The following is a 21,312-nucleotide window of genomic DNA, read 5'->3' on the forward strand; positions in this document are numbered from 1 at the left end:
AGTTTGTATCTTCGAAATTTTGGTCTGGATTTTTTGTTTGCAGTCATTACACCACTGAAACTGACAGCAACTTCATGAGTTCGCACATAAACAGCATAACATGGAAGTCCAGAGATTGCCATCAGTGATTCGACACTTCTCCAGAGGATACGCCATTGAGGTCACCCCAGAGTGCAATCCCTAAGCAACCAGTAAATTTTCGGGCCCTGCCTATGTCGGGAACAGAGGCAGATGGGGCCCGAAAATGCTAGCGAGCTCAGTCCCTGACACCGGCCATTTTGGGGCAGGTGGGTTCAATGCCCAGCAAGGCTGCCCGCCCCCATGAGGTAGGCAGCTAATTAAGAGCCTTTTTAAATGGTTGCTAAAAGAGTCTGACTGGGATCTTCCAGTCGGCCTCAAGTTTCCCGACACGGTGGGGGCAGTTCAACTGCCTGGAAGGCAGGCACCTAGTGGCAGGCCGGTGGGGCCAGCATTCTAGGCAGACTTACCGACTCTCCCTACCTGCCTGGGTGCAGATGCAGTCTAAGGTCATCCTGTAGAAGGATTCTTTTTCTATCCTTTAATTAAATTCTAATTTTAATTAAATTAAGTTGGTGAGAGGGCACCTTCATGTTGAAGCGCCCTCTCAGTTACTTACCCTTTACTGCAGCTGGCTGCTCCTGAAGCTAGAAGGCCTCTGATTGGCCTTCCAGCTTCAAAAGCCTGCCTGCTGCCTATAGTTGGAGGGAACCTGTCTCCATTCCAATGAAGGGCGTGCCTGAATACTATCCCAACAAGTGACTGTTTCCCTCCCACCTCCCCCCGCCTAGCCCCTGGGGGAGGGTACGGGACCTGGAAACAGTCCCACTCTTGATTCTCCATCCAAATTGAAATTTCAGCCCAGAGAGTCATTATGGCACAGAAGGAGGCCATTCGACCCACTGAATTCATGCCAGCTCCCTGTAGAGTAATCCACTCAGGCCCATTCCCCCACTTGATCCCTGAAGCCCTGCAAGTTTATTTCCAAGTGTCCATTCAGTTTTCTTTTGAAACCACTCATCGCCGCTTCTACCACCCTCATAGGCAGTGGGTTCCAGGTCATTATCACTCACTGTGTAAAAAAGTTCTTCCTCACATCCCCCTTGCATCTCTTGCCCAAAACCTTAAATCTGGGTCCCCTAGACTTTGTACGATCAGCTAATGGGAACAGCTTTTCTTTGTCTACCTTATATCAACCTGTCAAAATCTTGTACACTTCTATCAAATATCCCCTCAATCTCTTTTGACCTCTGTTTTGACAGAGGGAACAACCTCTGTTTCTCCAACCTAACCTTGTATCTAACATTCTTCATCCCTGGAAGCATTCTGGTAAGTCTCTTCTGCACCCTCTCTAGGATCCGTACATCTTTCCTGAAGTGTGGTGACCAGAACTGGACACAATACTCTAGTGGTGGCCTAACAAGAGCTTTATAATGGTTCAGCATAACTTCCCTACTTTCGGACTCAGTATTTATGATCCCAAGATCCTAATATGCTTTGCTAATTACTCTCAATATGTCTAGCCACCTTCAAAGATCTATGCACATGAACCCCCAGGTGCCTCTGTCCCTGTACACGCTTTAGAACAGTGCCATTAAGTCGATATTACCTCTCCCTATTCCTCCTGCCAAAATGCATAACCTCACACTTCTCTATTTTCCCTCTCAACTTTGCAGCTTTTGCAATGTTATTAACATTTTTCAGAAGAACAAAAATGATACTAGATATAAACAAGATGCTAGATAAACAATTCGGATAGCAGCAGAAAGGCTGTACATCTAATTGTTGACTTTCAAACAGCTAAATTGATAACTTTATTTTCCTGTACTAATTGAAAGATCACAGAATTTGTATGCTGTTTACAACAGCTCAAATAACTCAAAGCTTTGCAACCTGATAAACAGCTAAATCAACATACAAGGATATGCATAACCTACTAGATTTACAGAAAAATGTAATTAAAGTCACATTCTACATCCCATAGTCATTAGTAGAGTAGAATACATGTTTTGTACGAAAGTTAGTATTGTACTCGTAAAACATTAACTCAAAACCTTTCATTTATGGCTTGATAAGCCATTATTGTCATGCCCAGTTAAAACGATTAATAGCAAGATTGCAAATAGACACACCTCATCCCTGTAAAGGGGGCTGGTGTAGTACATGATGTCCATAGCACTGCTGTTTAACATATCTCGAAGTCCACGTACTTTATCTGGCGTGATAGATTCAACAGTAACTAGAAACATAAAAGTTTAAAAAAAAGGTCCATTTTCAATAATTTAGTGAGTCAACATTTGGAAAAAATGGACATGCTACATGAACACTGTTTCCACAGATCTAAATCAACATGTTTGATCCTGTCCTCAAGGTAGGGACTTGTACCATGTGGTACTAACACCTCGCGTAAGTGACCATTCTGCAAGTGCTGGTCATTGATTTGACTGCTGTTGGGTGTGGTGGGGGGGGGGGGGGGGGAGGAGGGTTGGCAGTGCAGGGGAGGGAGGTGATAAGAAGTGAAACAAACAACTGGCATCCACACACAACACACTTTTTAGCCTTGCACATTGCCAAATAGCGATCAGAAGCAGAGCTTGACTGTATTTTCTCTTCCCTAACCCAGAAGTTTCAATGCCAGTTCTAGATCCCTCAGCATTGATCAGCAAACTCAGCACAAATGTGGAAGTGCTCTTTCCTGGTCTGTATAGCTCAGTAGTACAGCAGTATTCACCACTGTCCTACTAGAGGAGCTATATCATGCCTTTTCAAGATGACAGTTCCCTTTTAACCACTTTTTTTTGGTAGGTTAGAGCAAGTATGTAGTCAGCAACTATATGAAAAATACTTTGGTTAACATTTTCTTTTAATGATGAAAACTAATGATTTTTAGCAGCACAAAAGAATACGCATGCTTGTTAGAAGAACAGAATGCTTCTTCATTTACACTGTTATTCAAACAACACTATATTTCACTGCTTGAAGAATTCTTTTTGGGCCAAAAAAATGCATTGCTGCCAGTATCAAAATTCATGGGAAACAAAGTCCATAAACCCTAAAAGTCATCACTATTTTCTTAGGCATCAGCCATGGCAGCGTGATAGCATTCCTGCCTCAATCAGAAGGTTGTGAGTTCGAGTCCCACTTCGGAGATGGAGCATATAATTCAGGTTGACATTCCAGTGCAATACTGAAGGTGTGTTGCACTGTCGTAGCTATCATCTTTCAGATGAGACATTAAACAGAGTCCCCGTCTGCCCTCTTAGGTGGACATAAAAGATCCTATGGCACTATTTCGAAAACTAGCAGGGGAGGCTTTGTTTGGCTAACATTTATCCTTCAACCCACATCTAAAATGGATGAACTGGTCATTTCTCTCACTTCAGATTATGGGAGCTTGCTGTATGCAAATTGGCTGCCACAGTTCCTAGATTACACCAGTGACCACTCTTCAAAAGCTCTTCATTGGCTGCAAGTCGCTTTGGGACATGAAAGGCACTATATAAATGCCAGTTTGTCTATTCTTTCACTTGAAATTATCCTTCCTTTGACATAGATTGTCCTTTAACCTGTGACTATCCACATACATCGAAGTATAAAGGACTATCTACAGTGTAGCTGTCCTAGCAGCTTATTTCTGTCCGAGCACAGAATTGAAAATGAAGCATTTAATTTTTTTTCGTTCCTGGGGCGTGGGAGTCACTGGCTAGACCAGCATTTATTGCCCATCCCTAATTGCCCTAGAGAAGGTAGTGGTCAGCTGCCTCTTGAACCGCTGCAGTCCATGTGGGGGAGGTACACCTACAGTGCTGTTAGGAAGGGAGTTCCAGGATTTTGACCCAGTGACAGTGAAGGAATGGCGATATAGTTCGAAGTCAGGATTGTGTGTGGTTTGGAAGGGAACTTGTGGTGTTCCCATGTATTTTCTGCCCTTGTCCTTCTAGGTGGTAGAGGTCGCAGCTTTGGAAGGTGCTGTCGAAGCAGCCTTGGTGCGGTGCTGCAGTGCATCTTATAAATGGTACACACTGCTGCCACTGTGACGGACAGAGTGAATGTTTGTGGATGGGGTCCCAATCAAGTGGGCTGCTTTGTCCTGGATGGTGTGAAGATTCTTGTGTTGTTGGAGCTTCACCCATCCAGGCAAGTGGAGAGTATTCCATCACATTCCTGACTTGTGCCTTGTAGATGGTGGACAGGTTTTGGGGAATCAGGAGGCGAGTTGCTCGTTGCAGGATTCTCAGCCTCTTTATTTATATGGCTACTCCAGTTCAGTTTCTGGTGAATGGTAACTCCCAGGATGTTGATAGTGGGGGATTCAGCGATCGTAATGCTATTGAATGTCAAGGTGAGATGGCTAGATTCTCTCTTGTTGGAAATGGTCTTTGACTGGCACTTGCATGGCGCGAATGTTACTTGCCAGTTATCAGCCCAAGCCTGGAAACTGTCCAGGTCTTGCTGCATTTCTACATGGACTGCTTCAGTATCTGAGGAGTCGCGAATGGTGCCGAACATTGTGCAATCAGCGAACATCCCCACTTCTGACCTTATGACTGAAGGAAGGTCATTGATGAAGCAGCTGAAGATGGTTGAGCCTAGGACGCTACCCTGGAGAACTCAGGGGGAGGCGGTGGCTTACTGGCATTGTCACTGGACTAGTAACCCAGAGACCCAGGGTATTGCTCTGGGGACATGGGTTTGAATCCCACCATGGAATTAAAAGATAGTCTAATGATGGCTAAAAAATTATTGTCGATTGTTGTAAAAATCCATCTGGTTCACTAATGCCCTTTAAGGAAGCAAATCTGTTGTCCTTACCTGGTCTGGCCTACATGTGACTCCAGTCCCACAGCAATGTGGTTGACTCTTAACTGCCCTTTGAAATGGCCTAGCAAGCCACTCAGTTGTATCTAATCGCTGCAAAGTAAATCATTGCAATTTGGTTTCCTGTGTTGTTGTTCAGGTTTATTAAAAAAAGAAAAAGTATTTTTCTCTACCTTCTTGTAACTCTCTCTCTGCCCATCGCCCTGTCTAATTCTTTGCTTCTACTTTTCCATCTTCTGTTCTGACTCCCTCTTTTTCTCTCTATATGGTTGAGATAGTATCTCCTGTTATTATCTGTCCCTCTGTCCATCATCCTTTCTCAACATTCTTCTGTAAAGCTATCCTTCCCTCTTTCTCTCTAGCCGTCTGCTCTTTGCATGTCATACAGTTTGCATCTGTATGTCTGGCAAAATATATCCCCATGATACAAGCCCTTCTACATTTATAAAAAAAGGTTTTTGAATACATTGATTTCTTTCTGACCCTTTGCTCCTTTCTCATTCTTTTCTTTCAAATCTAATATTTGAATTCTATTTCTTGTGAATGTTATTGTAAATTGGCTTCTTCTGAGCAAGAGCCAAAAAACAACAAGCACCCACCAATCTGCTAACTTCCCTCACCAACAGGAATGACCTGTGATCCTATTTACAATTGGGTTCTGTGACTTTAAAAGGGGCAGGCCAAGTTAGGCACAGCTGCACTTTATACATGATTTAATGCTGGATAGTTATAAAATAGATCATCTTTCTTACTGTGAGCAATGCCACTTGAAATGCACTACACTGTTATTTATATTTACTGTGCTCAACTTTGCAAAGATTCGGAGTGAGTCTGGCATGACAGAGGAGTTGGGACTTCAGTGCACAGTTGTATTTAGTTGGAAATAAGATGAGATTGGATGAAATTTGACTCAAATAGGGAAGAGGATCAGTAGACCAGGACCTGGCTGTGTGTGTTAAAAGAAACAAAATTGCTAGCAATTAATAGAAAGCTTAAAATAAAAAAGACTTTATATTTATGTAGCTCCTTAACAGATCTCAAAGGTCCCAAAACACATTACGTACTGTGATTTTAATTGCCCTCACTCAAGAATGCTGTGACTACTTTACACACCATTCTGTGCACACCAACATCAATGAGATGACTGACTAATTGATCTATTTGTGGTAATGTTGTTCGAGAGTGGAACGTCAACTAGAATAGAAGAACTCTCTGCAACAAGAGCAAAATACTGCAGATGCTGGAAATCTGAAATAAAAAGAAAATGCTGGAAATACTCAGCAGATCCAACAGCATTTGCAGAGAGAGAAGCAGAGTTAACGTGTTAGATTCTGATGAAATGCTATTGACCTAAAACTTTAACTATGTTTCTCTCCCCACAGAGTCTGCCAGATCTGCTGATATTTCCAGAACTCCTCCTTGGTTCTCCTCAAATAGTGCCAAATGATCTTTAATGAACATCTAAATCCAAGAAGCCACAGACAGGACCATGAAGCCACACCAATACCTCTAATAATTCAACACTCCCTCAATTCTCCACTAGTTATGAAATTTGAAAATTTAGCGAACTGGCAGGTACTTGTAAAATTTCTCTATTTTCTTGTAAACTCACTATTAGTAGATTTATGTTTCAATACTATCCACTTTGATGAGGTACTAAAGTACATGATAAGATCAAGCACAAATTCCAGTTCAACCCAGATCCACAAGAAGCCATTATCTCAATGGTACCCCTGTTTACATTTAATTACCCCCATCCAGGCAGAGCTTCGACCTCCACTCCACAGGCAGAAACTCAACATATTCCAAATTTGTGGCATAAGGAAAGTGCTTTTCTTCTACTTTCCTTGCAGCTTCTCGCATCCTACCAAATGGAACAGAAATATTATGTGAGTAAGCGTTAGGAATAAAGCAAACAGATCATGCTGCTGTTATAATTTTACATTTTGTTCATTCTTAGCCTTTGGTAAGTTTAACACGAATATGCTGAATTATATGGCATTCAACTTTATTCGTTCATCACCAGCTTGACAACACAAAATTCACAGTGAACTACATACAGTACTTGTGTACTGCATTTGAAATTGGTTATTAATTGGTTACTGATACAAGTCTGCAAAAATTTGATTGAAGCTCCTTCAGGGTGACTATTTGTAAACAGATTTTTGCCTTTAAAAACAAAAATCAAAAAAGAGCTTGTACAAACATCATATATGGGATTAATCGTGATTTTCTGCAAATTAGGCTCTGTACTTTGCCTTAATATAATGCATGATTTCTGAAGATGAAGATTAAATAATATGTTTGGAGCGATGGATCCAGAAACAAAAGGTATTATTGCATACTAGACATTCAGTTCCTGTCCTCTTTGAAAGATCTGGTGGAGGAAATAAATAGCTTTGCCATTGACAAAGATTGTCTACTGCCTACATTGTTCCTCAGAAGCACTTTGAGAACCTTTCTGCTTGAGATGCCATTCTATTCAGTTTGAGACCAGAAATGCATAGACTATCAAATTACAAGAACCCTCCATTTTTCACTAATCTTTTCAAGCAACTGACAATCCTATGAGTGGCTGCTGAATCTGGGGTAACCAAGAGAAATGCAGCCATCTTTTGCCTTTGTTTCTGTAAATAAAAGGAGGCCAGAATGTGCTTCTACAAAAAGCCTGGTTCATTCTTAAAGCCAACAATTAATGAATTGCGAGTTTTAAAGTCCGTGCCAGTTATCGAGTGCATTAGGTTAGACTGCATTTTCAATAAGTAGACTTCTGTTTAAAGTTTACATTAAGTGAAAAAGCAAGTGGTGTTTTTGTCTGTATCCAGGAGGATAGAGAGCTATACATCTTACTGAGTCATACTCCCTTTTGTTCACTCATCTGTCTCATGCAAATAAAACCACTTGCTGGTCAAACACCACATCGCGATTTGTAAGAGAGTATGTATATCCAATTCACCTTCTCAATGTGTCCTGATGTATTCCTGTAGACAGTGTACTGTGTAGACTAAACAAAGTAAGGGTTCTCTCTTACAATCTCTGTGTCATGTTATTGTCCATCTAGATATTGGGCAGGAAATGTTGCACTCCAGTTGTAGGGGCCATAAAGGTTCATTTATATGAGTGGCTGATGACACTAAACCTGAGAAAATAACTAGTGCCATAACCCAAAAGCATGATGCAAACTAGCATGGCTTTATCTTTGTAACAAATATTCTGCATCTATACATTTTGGTGAATAAGTTTAGGTAAAACAAGTCATCCAAATGTATTTGGGAAAACTACAAATTTAGCATACACATTTCAAGGTTAATATTTCACAGTTCCCCAACATAAAGTCATTATAACATACACTAAATTTTGAGAAAAGAAACCTCTGATTCTACCCATATAAAACATACAAAATGTCATTAATTATGATAATAAAACAAAAAATTAAATATTTGTCTAATCCCAAAAATACTTTCAGGAAGGTGTGCCAATATGGTCAGTATTAAAGCACAATTTATTAGATAATGTGACTAGGCTATCAATTGATTCAGTCACAAAATGTTTGGACGTAGCTTAACTGTGTTTTATCATTTTGTTCCCACTTTCTTGAATTCCTAGCTTTTAAGATTTAACTTTACCCCTGTTTCATGTATGTTCCAATATTTTCTGCTCCATGGCTTGTTTTTTAAGTTTCAAACTTCTCTGCTTTATTTATAACTATTCACCTTTAATCATGATTTTTTTTTCTATCCTTCATTTAGTATTTCTATTTTTTTCTCCCTATAGTTCTAATTGAATTGTGACATGAGAAGCTATAGTGCGAATTTTGCCTAGGACCGCACTGGAAGCGGAAATGCAGTTACAGAGAAGAAAATAACATTTGGGTTCTATTGTTCATACAAAAATAAAATCAAAAGGAATCCCGATTTCCTTCTTTGACCACCTGCACCTGAGGACAATGCAATTGCTTATTTTTACTTGGCTGCTACTTCCGTTCCGTAGCTCATTTCTTGTGCAGCCAATTGTACAAGATATGTAATGATTGGAATCTCGTAGAGGTCAGGAGGATAAGCCAACTGAGAATGAGAAAGTTTTTTTTTTAAAAAGTAAAAAGCAAATATTGCAAAGTGGGGTGGAGGGATTACTGGCATTTAAGATATTAAAAATGTCACAGTACTGAACCAAACTTCAGATTTTTCTCTGTTAGGGACTGTATAATCGAACCCAGACGGACTTTGGTGGGAACTCTGGAATAGACAATGGTCAGGACAGTTTAGATCATGCTTTCAGCTGTGTGAAGTACTGTTTTTCGCTTCTGGTTCCATCACAAACGATTGTCAGTGTACAACTTGCAAAGTGACCACAACACTGCTTCAAGTAAACAGCTGAAACAATGAATGGACGCCAATTTCTCTGGAATAATATCCATTTCTGGAAGAAGGAGGGCACTTTTCAGCAATACAGAGCCATAAATCAGAGACAATCCAGGCTCACTACCCAAACAATCCTCTCATGAAGAAAATCTGAGCCCCATTTCCCCCTCAACTCTTACCTGATTTCCTCAGAAGCTTTGTTTTTTTTTAAACAAAAAAAAAGAGTTGATTTTTGAAAACAGAGACACATTTTGTACAGATTAAGATTTAAAATGATTAATTCTCTAAAATTAGATTTCTCACAAAGGCATTGTGAACATTTTGCAACACCAATCAGCAAAAAACAACAATTTACAAGGATTTGTTTGAATAGATGGCATTACCACATTATAGTGCTAGAAGCAGACTAAGCATTTAACAATACTGGATAAAGCTGTGGCTATAAAGTTTTGTACTAAAACCACACTGGTGAAATACTTTCAAGTAAAAGTGCAAAGAATGCACTACAATGTCAATGGTGGGGGGCAGGGGCGGCTGGGGGAGGGATAGAAGGCTATGAGTTAGAAACCAAAATTATAGTATTTTTAAAAGGAAAATGTTGCAGACAGAAACTGACAGTTAAATTGTGCAGCTGATCTTTGTTCCAGATAGGCTGCGCAAACTGCAAGTACCCTCCATATATAAATTCTGCCTTAAGAATTGCTGAACTCAAACATAAGCACAAGCACATATTTGGAAGAGCAAAGAGGGGAGATGAAGATGCAAAGATCACAGACTAGAAATTACTAACAATGTAAAGGATTACTCCAGCAGTATTTGAGCAAAAAATGCCAGCAAAATTAGTAGTGGTTAGCACATGATGGGCTGGAGCTTGTGCTCGGCCCAACGTCGGGTTCCGTGACTGGGGGACGGGGTGGTGAGGGGTCGGAGAATAGGAGCAGCAGTGGCCGCCATGGAACCCGACACTGGGATTGCCGGGCCCGATCTTCCCAGTGATGGGGGAAGCTCCATGGCGGCACCCCAGCTGTTCTGCGATGGGACTGTAGTTTAAATATTTAAAATACATCTCTGCATAAATTTCAATGTCATCCGCCACAATCTTCCCATCGTTCCCAATCTTGAGCTTGACGTGTGGGACACACGCACCTTCACTTTCCTGTCCATGACAAGCTGGCGCTACGGAGAAGGGGAAGGGGTCGTCTCTGCATTTTGTTGAGAGATGGGGGAAGGGGTCGTCTCTGCATTTTGTTGAGAGATGGGGGAAGGGGTCGTCTCTGCATTTTGTTGAGAGATGGGGGAAGGGGTCGTCTCTGCATTTTGTTGAGAGATGGGGGAAGGGGTCGTCTCTGCATTTTGTTGAGAGATGGGGGAAGGGGTCGTCTCTGCATTTTGTTGAGAGATGGGGGAAGGGGTCGTCTCTGCATTTTGTTGAGAGATGGGGGAAGGGGTCGTCTCTGCATTTTGTTGAGAGATGGGGGAAGGGGTCGTCTCTGCATTTTGTTGAGAGATGGGGGAAGGGGTCGCCTCTGCATTTTGTTGAGAGATGGGGGAAGGGGTCGCCTCTGCATTTTGTTGAGAGATGGGGGAAGGGGTCATCTGTGCATTTTATTTAGTGCCATGCAGGCCCCCACATGCCAAGAATGAGGCAAATTAATTTTGCCACATGGACATTAAATTTCAAATTGTTGCTGGGAAGAAGAGAAAGCCTGTTACAAGAATTGTCGACCTTGACTGAAAATAATATTTACATATTAACAGACAGTGCTTGTAGACAAAGCAGCTATTCCCTGCTCCAATTCAATCCACAAACAGACGTGGTCAGACCAGTTAGTCAGATGACTAACTGGCTGTTGCAGAGTTTGAATTGAGAGTCAGCAGAAAGCAGACCTCCTCTGTCCTGTCTGCGCCCATCTCTTTCTCACTGAACTCCAAAACCCACTGAAGACACATGAACCCCAAGAGAGAAAAGTCTCTCACAGTGAACAAGGTTTAAGAGGAGTAGTGGGCCCGAACAAAAAGCACGATCGACCTACAATCAAGGACTCTACAGTGAGTGCGAAGAACTGTAACAATTACTCTTCAGATATTGCCTCAAACCTTTCAACTTTATTTTTCTTCTGTTCTTTTCTGTCTCTATTTGCATGTGTCTATCGCGTATGTATGCTAGCATGGGCGTACTGTGTATACGCAGGAGTCAACTGAATTAGAGTTTAAGTTTAATAAAATTTCACCTTTCTTCTTTAACCCTAAGAAAGCCTGTTTGTACTGGTTTCTATGCCTTATAATTGGAAAGCGGTGAACAAGGATTCACCAAGGGGAGCTAAAAACAGTGTGTTTAAAAAATAAAACGCTGTTACAGTAAGACCAGGTAAAGACTGAAAGGAAACCCAAGGCCACTTTCTCACCTGGTCGTAACATTGGAGATGGGGGAGGTGGGGGGGAAGGTGTCATCTCTGCATTTGGTTTATAGATGGTTGGGAAGGGGTCAACTCTGCATTTTGTTTATAGATGGAGAGACAGGGAAAACTCTGCATTTTTGTTTGCCGGGCTGGCAGCCTTTTAAAATGGCACCAACACCTGCTGCAACATCAGGTAATACCATTCACTGCGCCGTCAGTGCTGCCCTGCCATGTGTCTGGGGGGGTGGAGGGGGTTGGGGGCTGTCAGTATGTTAAGTGGGCACCCGCCGCAGAATTGCCGTGCGGGGCGTCTACACCAGGATACAAAATCCAGCCCGATATCGCAAGTTTACTGGTGCAATTTTCATTGCCAAGAATAGAAGAATTCTTTACACTACAGCACCCAGAACAGATAAAACTGCAATTATACCTATTAAACATTCTTTCTGCCCATATATTTTGGGCATTGGAATGGAGGAGTCATCTCCAGCAGAGGAAATTCCTCATTAAGCAGCTGATTTTCACAGAAGAGTCGCCACAGGAGACACAATGAGGATTACAAGCAGTGCTCCTCTGACACTAGACTTGGGTGAGAATGATCAGCATGAGCAAAGAAATGCAAAGCAGCACAATTTCACTACCCATCGGATGCACCATCCCAGGGACTGCCACCTGGATTTTACTGCATGACAACCCCCAAAGAAACTGTGGTTTACCAAGGATACCATGATCAAGCTCTGGTATGTCCTATAGAAGATCTTGAGCCAACATATGCAATCCAGGTGGCAATATAGAGGTTACCATGATCCTCAGTTTGCAACCTTTCCAGGCTAGCACTGGGGACACCTAGATTGCAGCCCAGTTCAGTTACCTTTGATGCATTGAGATGATCAATGCTTCAATCAGAAACCAAATATTTTCATAATCATTATCATGGAGCAGCACCATTGTGAGGGGCTGCACAATTTCACTGAACTGCTGGCTTTCCACAGCTAAAAGGAATGATTGTACTAGAGTAGCCATTTGGGCCCCTGCTCTTAATACAGTGGTACAAGACAAGGATCCCATTTCCTCCATGGCCAGCTGGTCTGAGGCCACTAGAATTATATGTAGATATGTAGAGATACAGCACTGAAACAGGCCCTTCGGCCCGAGTCTGTGCCGACCATCAACCACCCATTTTTATACTAATCCTACACTAATTCCATATTCCTACCACATCCCCACCTGTCCCTATATATTTCCCTACCACCTACCTATACTAGGGGCAATTTATAATGGCCAATTTACCTATCAACCTGCAAGTCTTTGGCATGTGGGTAGAAACCGGAGCACCGGGAGGAAACCCACGCAGACACAGGGAGAACTTGCAAACTCCACACAGGCAGCACCCAGAATTGAACCCGGGTCGCTGGAGCTGTGAGGCTGCGGTGCTAACCACTGCGCCGCCCATTATGCAGACCAATGATTAATTCCTCAGCAGCTCCTATGATGCTTTCATTTTTCACCAATCTATGCCAGGCTTATTTGAAGAGAAAAGTATATCATAAAAAAAAGGCCCTCTTTAGAATTGGCTAATGGCACTCATGCCAGATATGAACAGAGGTACAGCACTCACACAATGAAGTCCATGCAACTACAAAGATCAATATGAAACATAGTGATTTCTTAAAGCAGAGCTTCTAGATTCTGGGCTGATCAACAGATGCTATACTTTACAAGCCCAAGACCTCCAAGATACTAATCAGGTGCTGCAGACTGCACGGCTGGAATTTTTAATTGGGTGGGAGGCCCCGCCCACCAGCTGAAAAGTCAGGGGTGAGCCCGCCTCCGCCGGGCCTGGGAAGCCAGACTGCGATTCTTTGCTCCCCAGGCCCTTAATTGGCCTTGGGTGGGACTTCAACCGCCTTGAGGCAGCAAGTCCCACCTAATGGAGCTGCCAATCAGCTGGTCGGCAGCTCTTAGTTCCAGCAGCGCCACCAGGATCAGTGGCCACTGCTGGGACTACACCCATTCATCGCAAGCAAGGTGAAAGACAGCACGGGAAAACACAAGTTTTTATGGCCTTGCCGGGCCCCGGAGAGGCAAGGGGGGTTGGTGGGGGGTGGGGCCTCCATGGCGCACAGGGTGCCTGATCAGGAGGGGACCCCTCCAGCCCGCAAGGTGGCCACTTGGTTTTACCAGGTGGGGTTTGAGGCTTTTGCCATCTGGCCGCTGAGGGTAAAATACCTGTGGCGGTGGCGGGTGGAGGCCCTTAAGTGCCAGCTAATTGGCTGCTTCTCGCCACCGCCCCATGTAAAATTGCAAGGGGGGGGGGAGGGGGGGGGCGAGAGGGGGTTGGGAACGGAACCCCCTCATTTGGGGACTGTAAAATTCCAGCCCATAACTTTGCTTTACAAAGAGCCCTATCTATACAGAAAGAGCAGAATCCAGAAAGTGACACAATACAGGAAGAAGATAGTGAAAATGAGGAAGTAGCTCCTGAAACACAAAAGTAGTCAGGAAAATGTATGTACCAGTGCCTAGCTGCCTGTACTTTCTGTTTTAGGGATGCTCCTTTGCACATGTACTAAAGACCACTGGCCCAAAACATCTCGAGTTCTTCCTCCACCACACTCAATGCCCATCTATTAATATGATGTTGCATTATTCTGCACAATGACAGACATTCTCAGCAGAATGTACAAATCAAGCATACAAATCACTGAATTGAGTGATGTGTGAATGACCTTTGTTTTGCTACAGAACTCGAGTTTCAGCAGCATTTCTAATCCATCGCTTCTTCTAAGCAAGTGGAAAGAATGTGGAAAGAATAATTGCATCCATTGGCTGCAGGGTTTCTGGTGGTCCTCCAAGGCACTTGGAGATAGGGAATGGTTCATGCTTTTAAATTCTGTACCCTTTCCTCTTCGAGTCTTTGCAGACAGCTTCAGAACTTGTGCTTGGCTCAATGACGTTCAATCCAATAACATTTTTTCTTCAAGTCAGCAGCTAGCTTTCAGGCACTAAACTGACTACCAATTACAGTTCACAGCTGATTCAGGGAATTAGTACTGCCCTGTTTTCATTGGGCTAAAATGTGGACTTTCTTCCCAATCAAGCAGCAATATCATGTGCAAACCAAACTGGGAGTAACATTGTCCAGAGAGTTTTAGTAACCCCGTTTACTGACAACACATACAATTTCTAGGCTCCTGTCTGGTACATCAATGCTTTTTGGAGAAACAGGAATTACTGTTTGGTAATACTTACTTTTCCACACAAAGTTGTGGATAAATTCTTACAGAATGACCTATTCAGAAGTACTGCAATGAATGTTCCTTTCTCTGAATTGTTGAAAATTTTTATCAAATGCTTTTCTTTAGTGGGTATATACGGAGTGGTGTAGGTGTGAACTATCACCATGCCTTTGGCTCAGATTTTTGCAAATGCAGAATGTCTTTGGCAGAATGAGATGGAGGTCAAATTGTAATGAAGAGTGAGTTTTTTTGCACAATACGATCGACAAATAATGGAAGTATAACAAAAAATATTAGAAATGAGAAAAGAGTCTTAAACCAATGCGTTGCAAGAAAAACAGGCTGCTGACTCAATAGTAATGACAGATATCAGACAAGAAATATTATAAAGATACAATACAGGTTTAGTATTAGTACAGTCTGAATTTAACACTTTAAAAGGTGCTATGCAAATGCAAGTTGTATTTTATTTCATAAATTTAACATGTCCATGGTTTTTGCACACAGTGTTTGAATAAGAGTTTGAAGTACAAGTATTTTTTTTTTAGATTTAGAGATACAGCACTGAAACAGGCCCTTCGGCCCACCGAGTCTGTGCCGACCATTAACCACCCATTTATACTAATCCTGCACTAATCCCATATTCCTACCACATCCTCACCTGTCCCTATATTCCCTTACCACTTACCTATACTAGTGGCAATTTATAATGAGCAATTCACCTATCAACCTGCAAGTCTTTTGGCTGTGGGAGGAAACTGGAGCACCCGGAGGAAACCCACGCAGACACAGGGAGAACTTGCAAACTCCACACAGGCAGTACCCAGAATTGAACCCGGGTCGCTGGAGCTGTGAGGCTGCGGTGCTAACCACTGCGCCACTGTGCTGCCCTAAGTATATCCGAAATTCAGATATAATGTTCCTCCATCACTGGGACTCTGCTATAACTTGGTCCACCATAATACGGAATTTGGTATAACGCGGGCCCATCTTGGACCCAAAATTTTCATTTAAATTCATCATTTCAGAATATTGTTGAAGTATAAATGCTCCACAGATGATTTAGAACCAGCCAATGAGATGGCAGCCTCATGGTTAATTAAGGTGCCATTATTTGCATATGATGATCAATGCAAAATCATGTGTACTGAATCACGAAAGAGCAAATCTTACATCATCACCAAGAAGCTGAAAATCATCACCCAGATCAAGGAAGGCGTTTCACAGAGAATGGGGAAATCACTGAATTAACGTTTCGTGGGTGGCTTAAGGATGAAGTGAAGATGAGAAGGGTGTTGATGGAGATGGATGAAGCTGGCCAAGCAAAAAAGGCAGGCAGAGAAGCCGACAATACACCTCTTGACAAAGCCTTACACACGTCGTTCACCCAGCAGAGAGCTGAGGGCATACCCTTATCTGCTGCTGTTATTCAAGATCAAGCTAACAATTGTTGCCACCAAATGAATGAAAATACCAGTGCCTCAGTAGAGTTTGGAGACAGCAAGGTTCAAGGGTCGGCATGTCATTTTGCAAATTACTATAAAAGGAGAACAAACTACGGATAAGCTCGCTGCAACATAATTTCCCGCAGAATTAAAGAAGATTTTACATGAAGGTGGAACAAATAATCATTGGAAAATTTGTCAAACTAAGCTGCTTCCATCAGCCAAACCTAATATCACTACCATGCCAATACATAAGTAGCGCCAAAACAGAGATGACCTCATCAATTTTTGAACACTGATTCCACCATGAATACATACCAAACTTTAGAAAATATCTCAGATACAGCAAACTACCAAAGAAAGCCATCTTTCTGCTTAACAATGGCCCTGCACACCCACCCCCAGAGAACCTGGTAATATGATAATCAACTGTATTAAAAGCTCCTGGAAACATGCCGTGGGTGCAGCATTCGTGATGGAAACCAACAGCAATGGCAAAGGATTTCGGAGGCTTCATTGAAGAAGAAGAAATACTTGAAAGTGAAAAGCGAGTTGTGGACTATGATGGGTTCAATGCCCACGATCTAAACAATGCCAGATCAGTACCAAGAGTCGAATTAGCTACTGCCGACATCAATGCATGGATGAATAGACATCCAAGAAGCTACCAATGAGACAGGTGATGTAGACGACCGAGAAGAATCACTGATATGCTTGGAAGTCAGAAAAAAAAATTCAACTGCTGCAAGTATGACAACTCCAGAACATCCTACGTCTAGCAAGGCAGAGATGGGGAGTAAATGTGAACAGTTAAAAATTACTGCTTTCTTTAACACTCATCTATTTGTACAATAATGACCATCTGTGGTTTTCAATAGTTCATTTGTACATGTATATTCACATTTGTGCTACACGAAATAGAATTTAACTTATTTGAATTGATTGTCTTCATTTTGTTTATTATTCTGGCTACTGGCTTGGAGCTTTCAAAAGGACCTCGTTATAACACGCTCTCCGGACGTGGACTATTACTTCAATGCCATTATGTTTGATCAATTAGCAAAGATTCAGTAGGGTTAAGAAATCAATGCCACTATTTTCTAGTATTTTAAACTTTTTCATTTCAGAAACTTCAATCTACTGATAAACAAGAATGGCAGTTACTAATTTATCACAAGTGCATCTGGATCAGTCACAAAAATAAGCAACAAACATGACATCTTGTAAACTGCAGAATTGAGCAGTTGTGAAGAAACAATTGACTAATTCTTTTCAATGAGGCAGTGGTGATCTTCCTAGTCGCATGATGCATAAATGGCAAATGCCCACCCAAAATATTGTTTGATTTCCCACAAAAACTTTAAATATCAGCCAATTGCTACAGTAATAAAATTGCTAATGTACACGAGAGCAAAATTAAAAAAACAAATTCTCGTAATTGCTGACAAGCCAGTTATTATGAGAAATAAAGTTCCAATACATACTGCTAGAGATGTGTTTACAGAAAAAAATAGGATTAACTTTGCTTTTTCTTTTAAGAAAGAACTTGCACATATATAGCACCTTTAGTGACCTCAGCACAAGGACTTGCATTTATAGAACACTTTAAAGTTGGAGTATATTACAAGGCACTTTGCAGGAGTGTAATTAGAAAAAAAAAAATCACATGGAAGCAAAAGGAGGAGACTAAAAACTTGGTTAAAGAGATAACTTTCAAGAAGAGTTTTAAAAGGGAGAAAATCCAGAACACAGGGATTGGGATGCTGAAGGCACAGCCACCAATGGTGGTGCAAATGGAGCTTGGGATACTTAAATTGCCAGAATAGAAGGAACAGAGTTGTCTAAGGGCAGCAGGGATGAAGGAGGTTACAGAAATAGGGAGGGTTAGGGTCATGAAGTGATTTGATCATGAGGAATCAATGCTAAATTGGAGGCTTCTGAGGACTGTCAGCCAAAGTAGGTCAGCAAAGACAAGGATGATGATGAGCAGGACTTTTTGTGGGTTATTTATTTATTTAGAGATAAAGCACTGAAACAGGCCCTTCGGCCCACCAAGTCTGTGCCCATTTATACTAATCCTACATTAATCCCATATTCCTACCACATCCTCATCTTCCCTCAATTCCCTTACCACCTACCTATACTAGGGGCAATTTATAATGGCCAATTTACCTATCAACCTGCAAGTCTTTGGCTGTGGGAGGAAACCGGAGCACCCGGCGAAAACCCACGCGGTCATAGGGAGAACTTGCAAACTCCGCACAGGCAGTACCCAGAATTGAACCCGGGTCGCTGGAGCTATGAAGCTGCGGTGCTAACCACTGCGCCACAGTACCGCCCTTATGATATGGACAGAAGAGTTTTGTATAAGTAAAAGATTATGAGGCTGGAATATGAAAAGCTTGGCAGAAGAGCACTGGAATAGTTGAGTGTGGAGACAACAAAAGCATGGATGAAGGTTTCAGCAGCAGCAAAGCTGAGGCAGGGGTGAAGATACGAGATGAAAGGAGGCAATCCTTGTGATGGGGAGGATATAGGTTCAGAAGCTTAGCTCAGGGCCAAACAGCTACAACACTGGCATCTACCCAGCAACGTGGAAAATTGCCCTGGTATGTCCTATGTACAAAAAGCAGGTCAAATCTGACCCGGCCAATCACAGCCTTATCAGTCTACTCCCGACCATCAACAAAGTGATGGAAGGGGTCATCGACAGTGCTATCAAGCAGGACTTGCTCAGCAAAAACCTGCTCAATGACGTTCAGTTTGGGTTCTGCCAGTGCAACTCAGCTCCTGACCTTATTAAAGCTTTGGTCTAAACATGGACAAAAGAGCTGAACTCCAGAGGTGAGGTGAGATTGACTGCCTGCCCTCGACATCAAGGCAGCATTTGACAGAGTATGGCATCAAGGAGCCCTAGAAAAACTGAAGTCAATGGGAATCAGGGGGAAAACTCTCCGCTGGTTGGAGTCATATCTAGCACAAAGGAAGAAGGTTGTAGTTGTTGGAGGTCAACCAACTCAGACCCAGGAAATCACTGCAGGAGTTCCTCAGGGTAGTGTCCTCGGCCCAACCATCTTCAGCTGCTTCATCAATGACCTTCCCTCCATCATAAGGTCAGAGGGGGATGTTCGCTGATGATTGTACAATGTTCAGCACCATTTGCGACTCCTCAGATACTGAAGCAGTCTGTGTCCATATGCAGCAAGACCTGGACAACATCCAGGCTTGGGCTGATAAGTGGCAAGTAACATTCGCGCCACACAAGTGCCAGGCAATGACCATCTCAAACAAGAGAAAATCTAACCATCTCCCCTTGACGTTCAATGGCATTACCATCGCTGAATCCCCCACTGTCAACCTTCTGGGGGTTACCATTGAATAGAAACTGAACTGGACCAGCTACACAAATGCTGTGGCAGGTCAGAGGCTGGGAATTCTGCAGCTAGCAACTCACCTCCTGCCTCCCCAAAGCCTGGACAGGTGCAGCCCCAACACTCAAGAAGCTCAACACCATCCAGGACAAAGCAGACCACTTGATTGGCACCCCATCCACAACCTTGAACATTCACTCTCTCCACCACTGACACACAGTGGCAGCAGTGTGTACCATCTACAAGATGCATTGCAGCAACTCAGTAAGCCTCCTTCGACAGCAATCTTCCAAACTGGTGATCTCTTCCACCTAGAAGGACAAGGGCAGCAGATGCAAGGCAACATCACCACCTGCAAGTTCCCCTCCAAGCCACACACCATCCTGAGTTGGAACTGTATCGCCGTTCTTTCACTGTCGCTGGGTCAAATCCTCGAACTCCCTTCCGAACAGCACTGTTGGTGTACCTACACCCCAGGACTTGCAGCAGTTCAAGAAGGCAGCTCACCACCACCTTCTCAAGTGCAATTAGGGATGGGCAACAAATGCTGGCAGAGCCAGTGACGCCCACATCCCCCGAATGAATAATAAAAAAGGATGCTGAGGTTGTGAACAGTCTAGTTCAAGCTGAGACAGGTACTTGGGAGGGGAATGGAATCTGGTGCGAGGGAATGGAGTTTGTGGCAGGGGTTGAAGACAATGGCTTCTGTCTTTCCAATGTTTCATTGGAGGAAATCGTCAATCCCCCGGGGCTGTGTCAAACATACAGTCTGAAAGAGTGGGTCAGTCAGAATTAACACTAAAATCAGTTAAAAAAAAAATGCAAGCACACAAAGGAGAGAAAATTAAAACTAGAAGAGGTATCAAATGGATAAAAGAAAATAAAGCAGATGGATCAATCATAAGAAAGTAAATTAAATGAAGATATTCAAGCAGAAAAAACAGGAAAGAGAGAAAAAATAAAAATGAGGAAGGCAGTGAATAAATGCAAGGAATTCTGGTTCAGCATTCTGTTTAAATTTGTTTGAAGATGGTAAGTGATTGGAAATTATAGCTCCTGGTAGGAAAAGACACTGACCTCCCCAAAGGTCCAATCTATATATTGATCACTGTGTTCTTGACATAAATATGAAATATTCCTTTTGCTATTTTGTGTCCCTTGTCCTATAGTTATTGTTTAATGTTATAGATTTACTTTACCATTGCTTTTACTATCTTGTATGCCTCAAAGCAGCTGCTCACTCATCTCCTTTCAGGATTAAATGCTTCAAGTTTCTCTACTCCTCAGATGCTCAGAATTAGTTTTCACCTCGAGAGCTTTAAAGTCTTCCTGGTGTGTTACGGAGCAGAATTGGACAGAAATGTAGTGTGACCAGAGTACAGACAACTTGCTCACACCTATAGTCTACTGCTTTGGCTACATAGTTCAGCGTTCTAAATGTTTTGTTGATTGCTGCTTCAACACCATTCATGGAAGGTGTAAGCCACCTTCTTTTTCTACTTGTATAAAATACTTCCACTCGTCTGCATTTTATTTCACCTGTCACTGTTCCACCCACATTTTATCTAACTCATTCTGCAAATGCTTCGCAGCTTTCTCATTCACCTCCCATTTTCATGTTGTCATCATCTCTCTCCTCAGACTCTACTACTTCTCTGCCC

General features: G+C 42.4%; 1 protein-coding gene across 10 annotated transcripts in view; it reads right to left on the reverse strand.

Annotated features, from left to right (window-relative positions):
• ddhd1b (DDHD domain containing 1b) overlaps positions 1-21,312 on the reverse strand; it is a 96,682-nt gene that overhangs the window by 35,336 nt on the left and 40,034 nt on the right. For all 10 annotated transcript variants that reach the window (XM_068039147.1, XM_068039144.1, XM_068039143.1 and 7 more), the window contains 2 exons: positions 6,588-6,700; positions 2,151-2,257 (listed from right to left, as the gene is read on the reverse strand). In XM_068039147.1, the coding sequence (XP_067895248.1) occupies positions 2,151-2,257; positions 6,588-6,700 (220 nt within the window). The remainder of the gene's footprint in view (positions 1-2,150; positions 2,258-6,587; positions 6,701-21,312) is intronic.

This window comes from Heterodontus francisci, chromosome 9 (genome assembly GCF_036365525.1).
Source record: "Heterodontus francisci isolate sHetFra1 chromosome 9, sHetFra1.hap1, whole genome shotgun sequence".
Classification (NCBI taxonomy): domain Eukaryota; kingdom Metazoa; phylum Chordata; class Chondrichthyes; order Heterodontiformes; family Heterodontidae; genus Heterodontus; species Heterodontus francisci.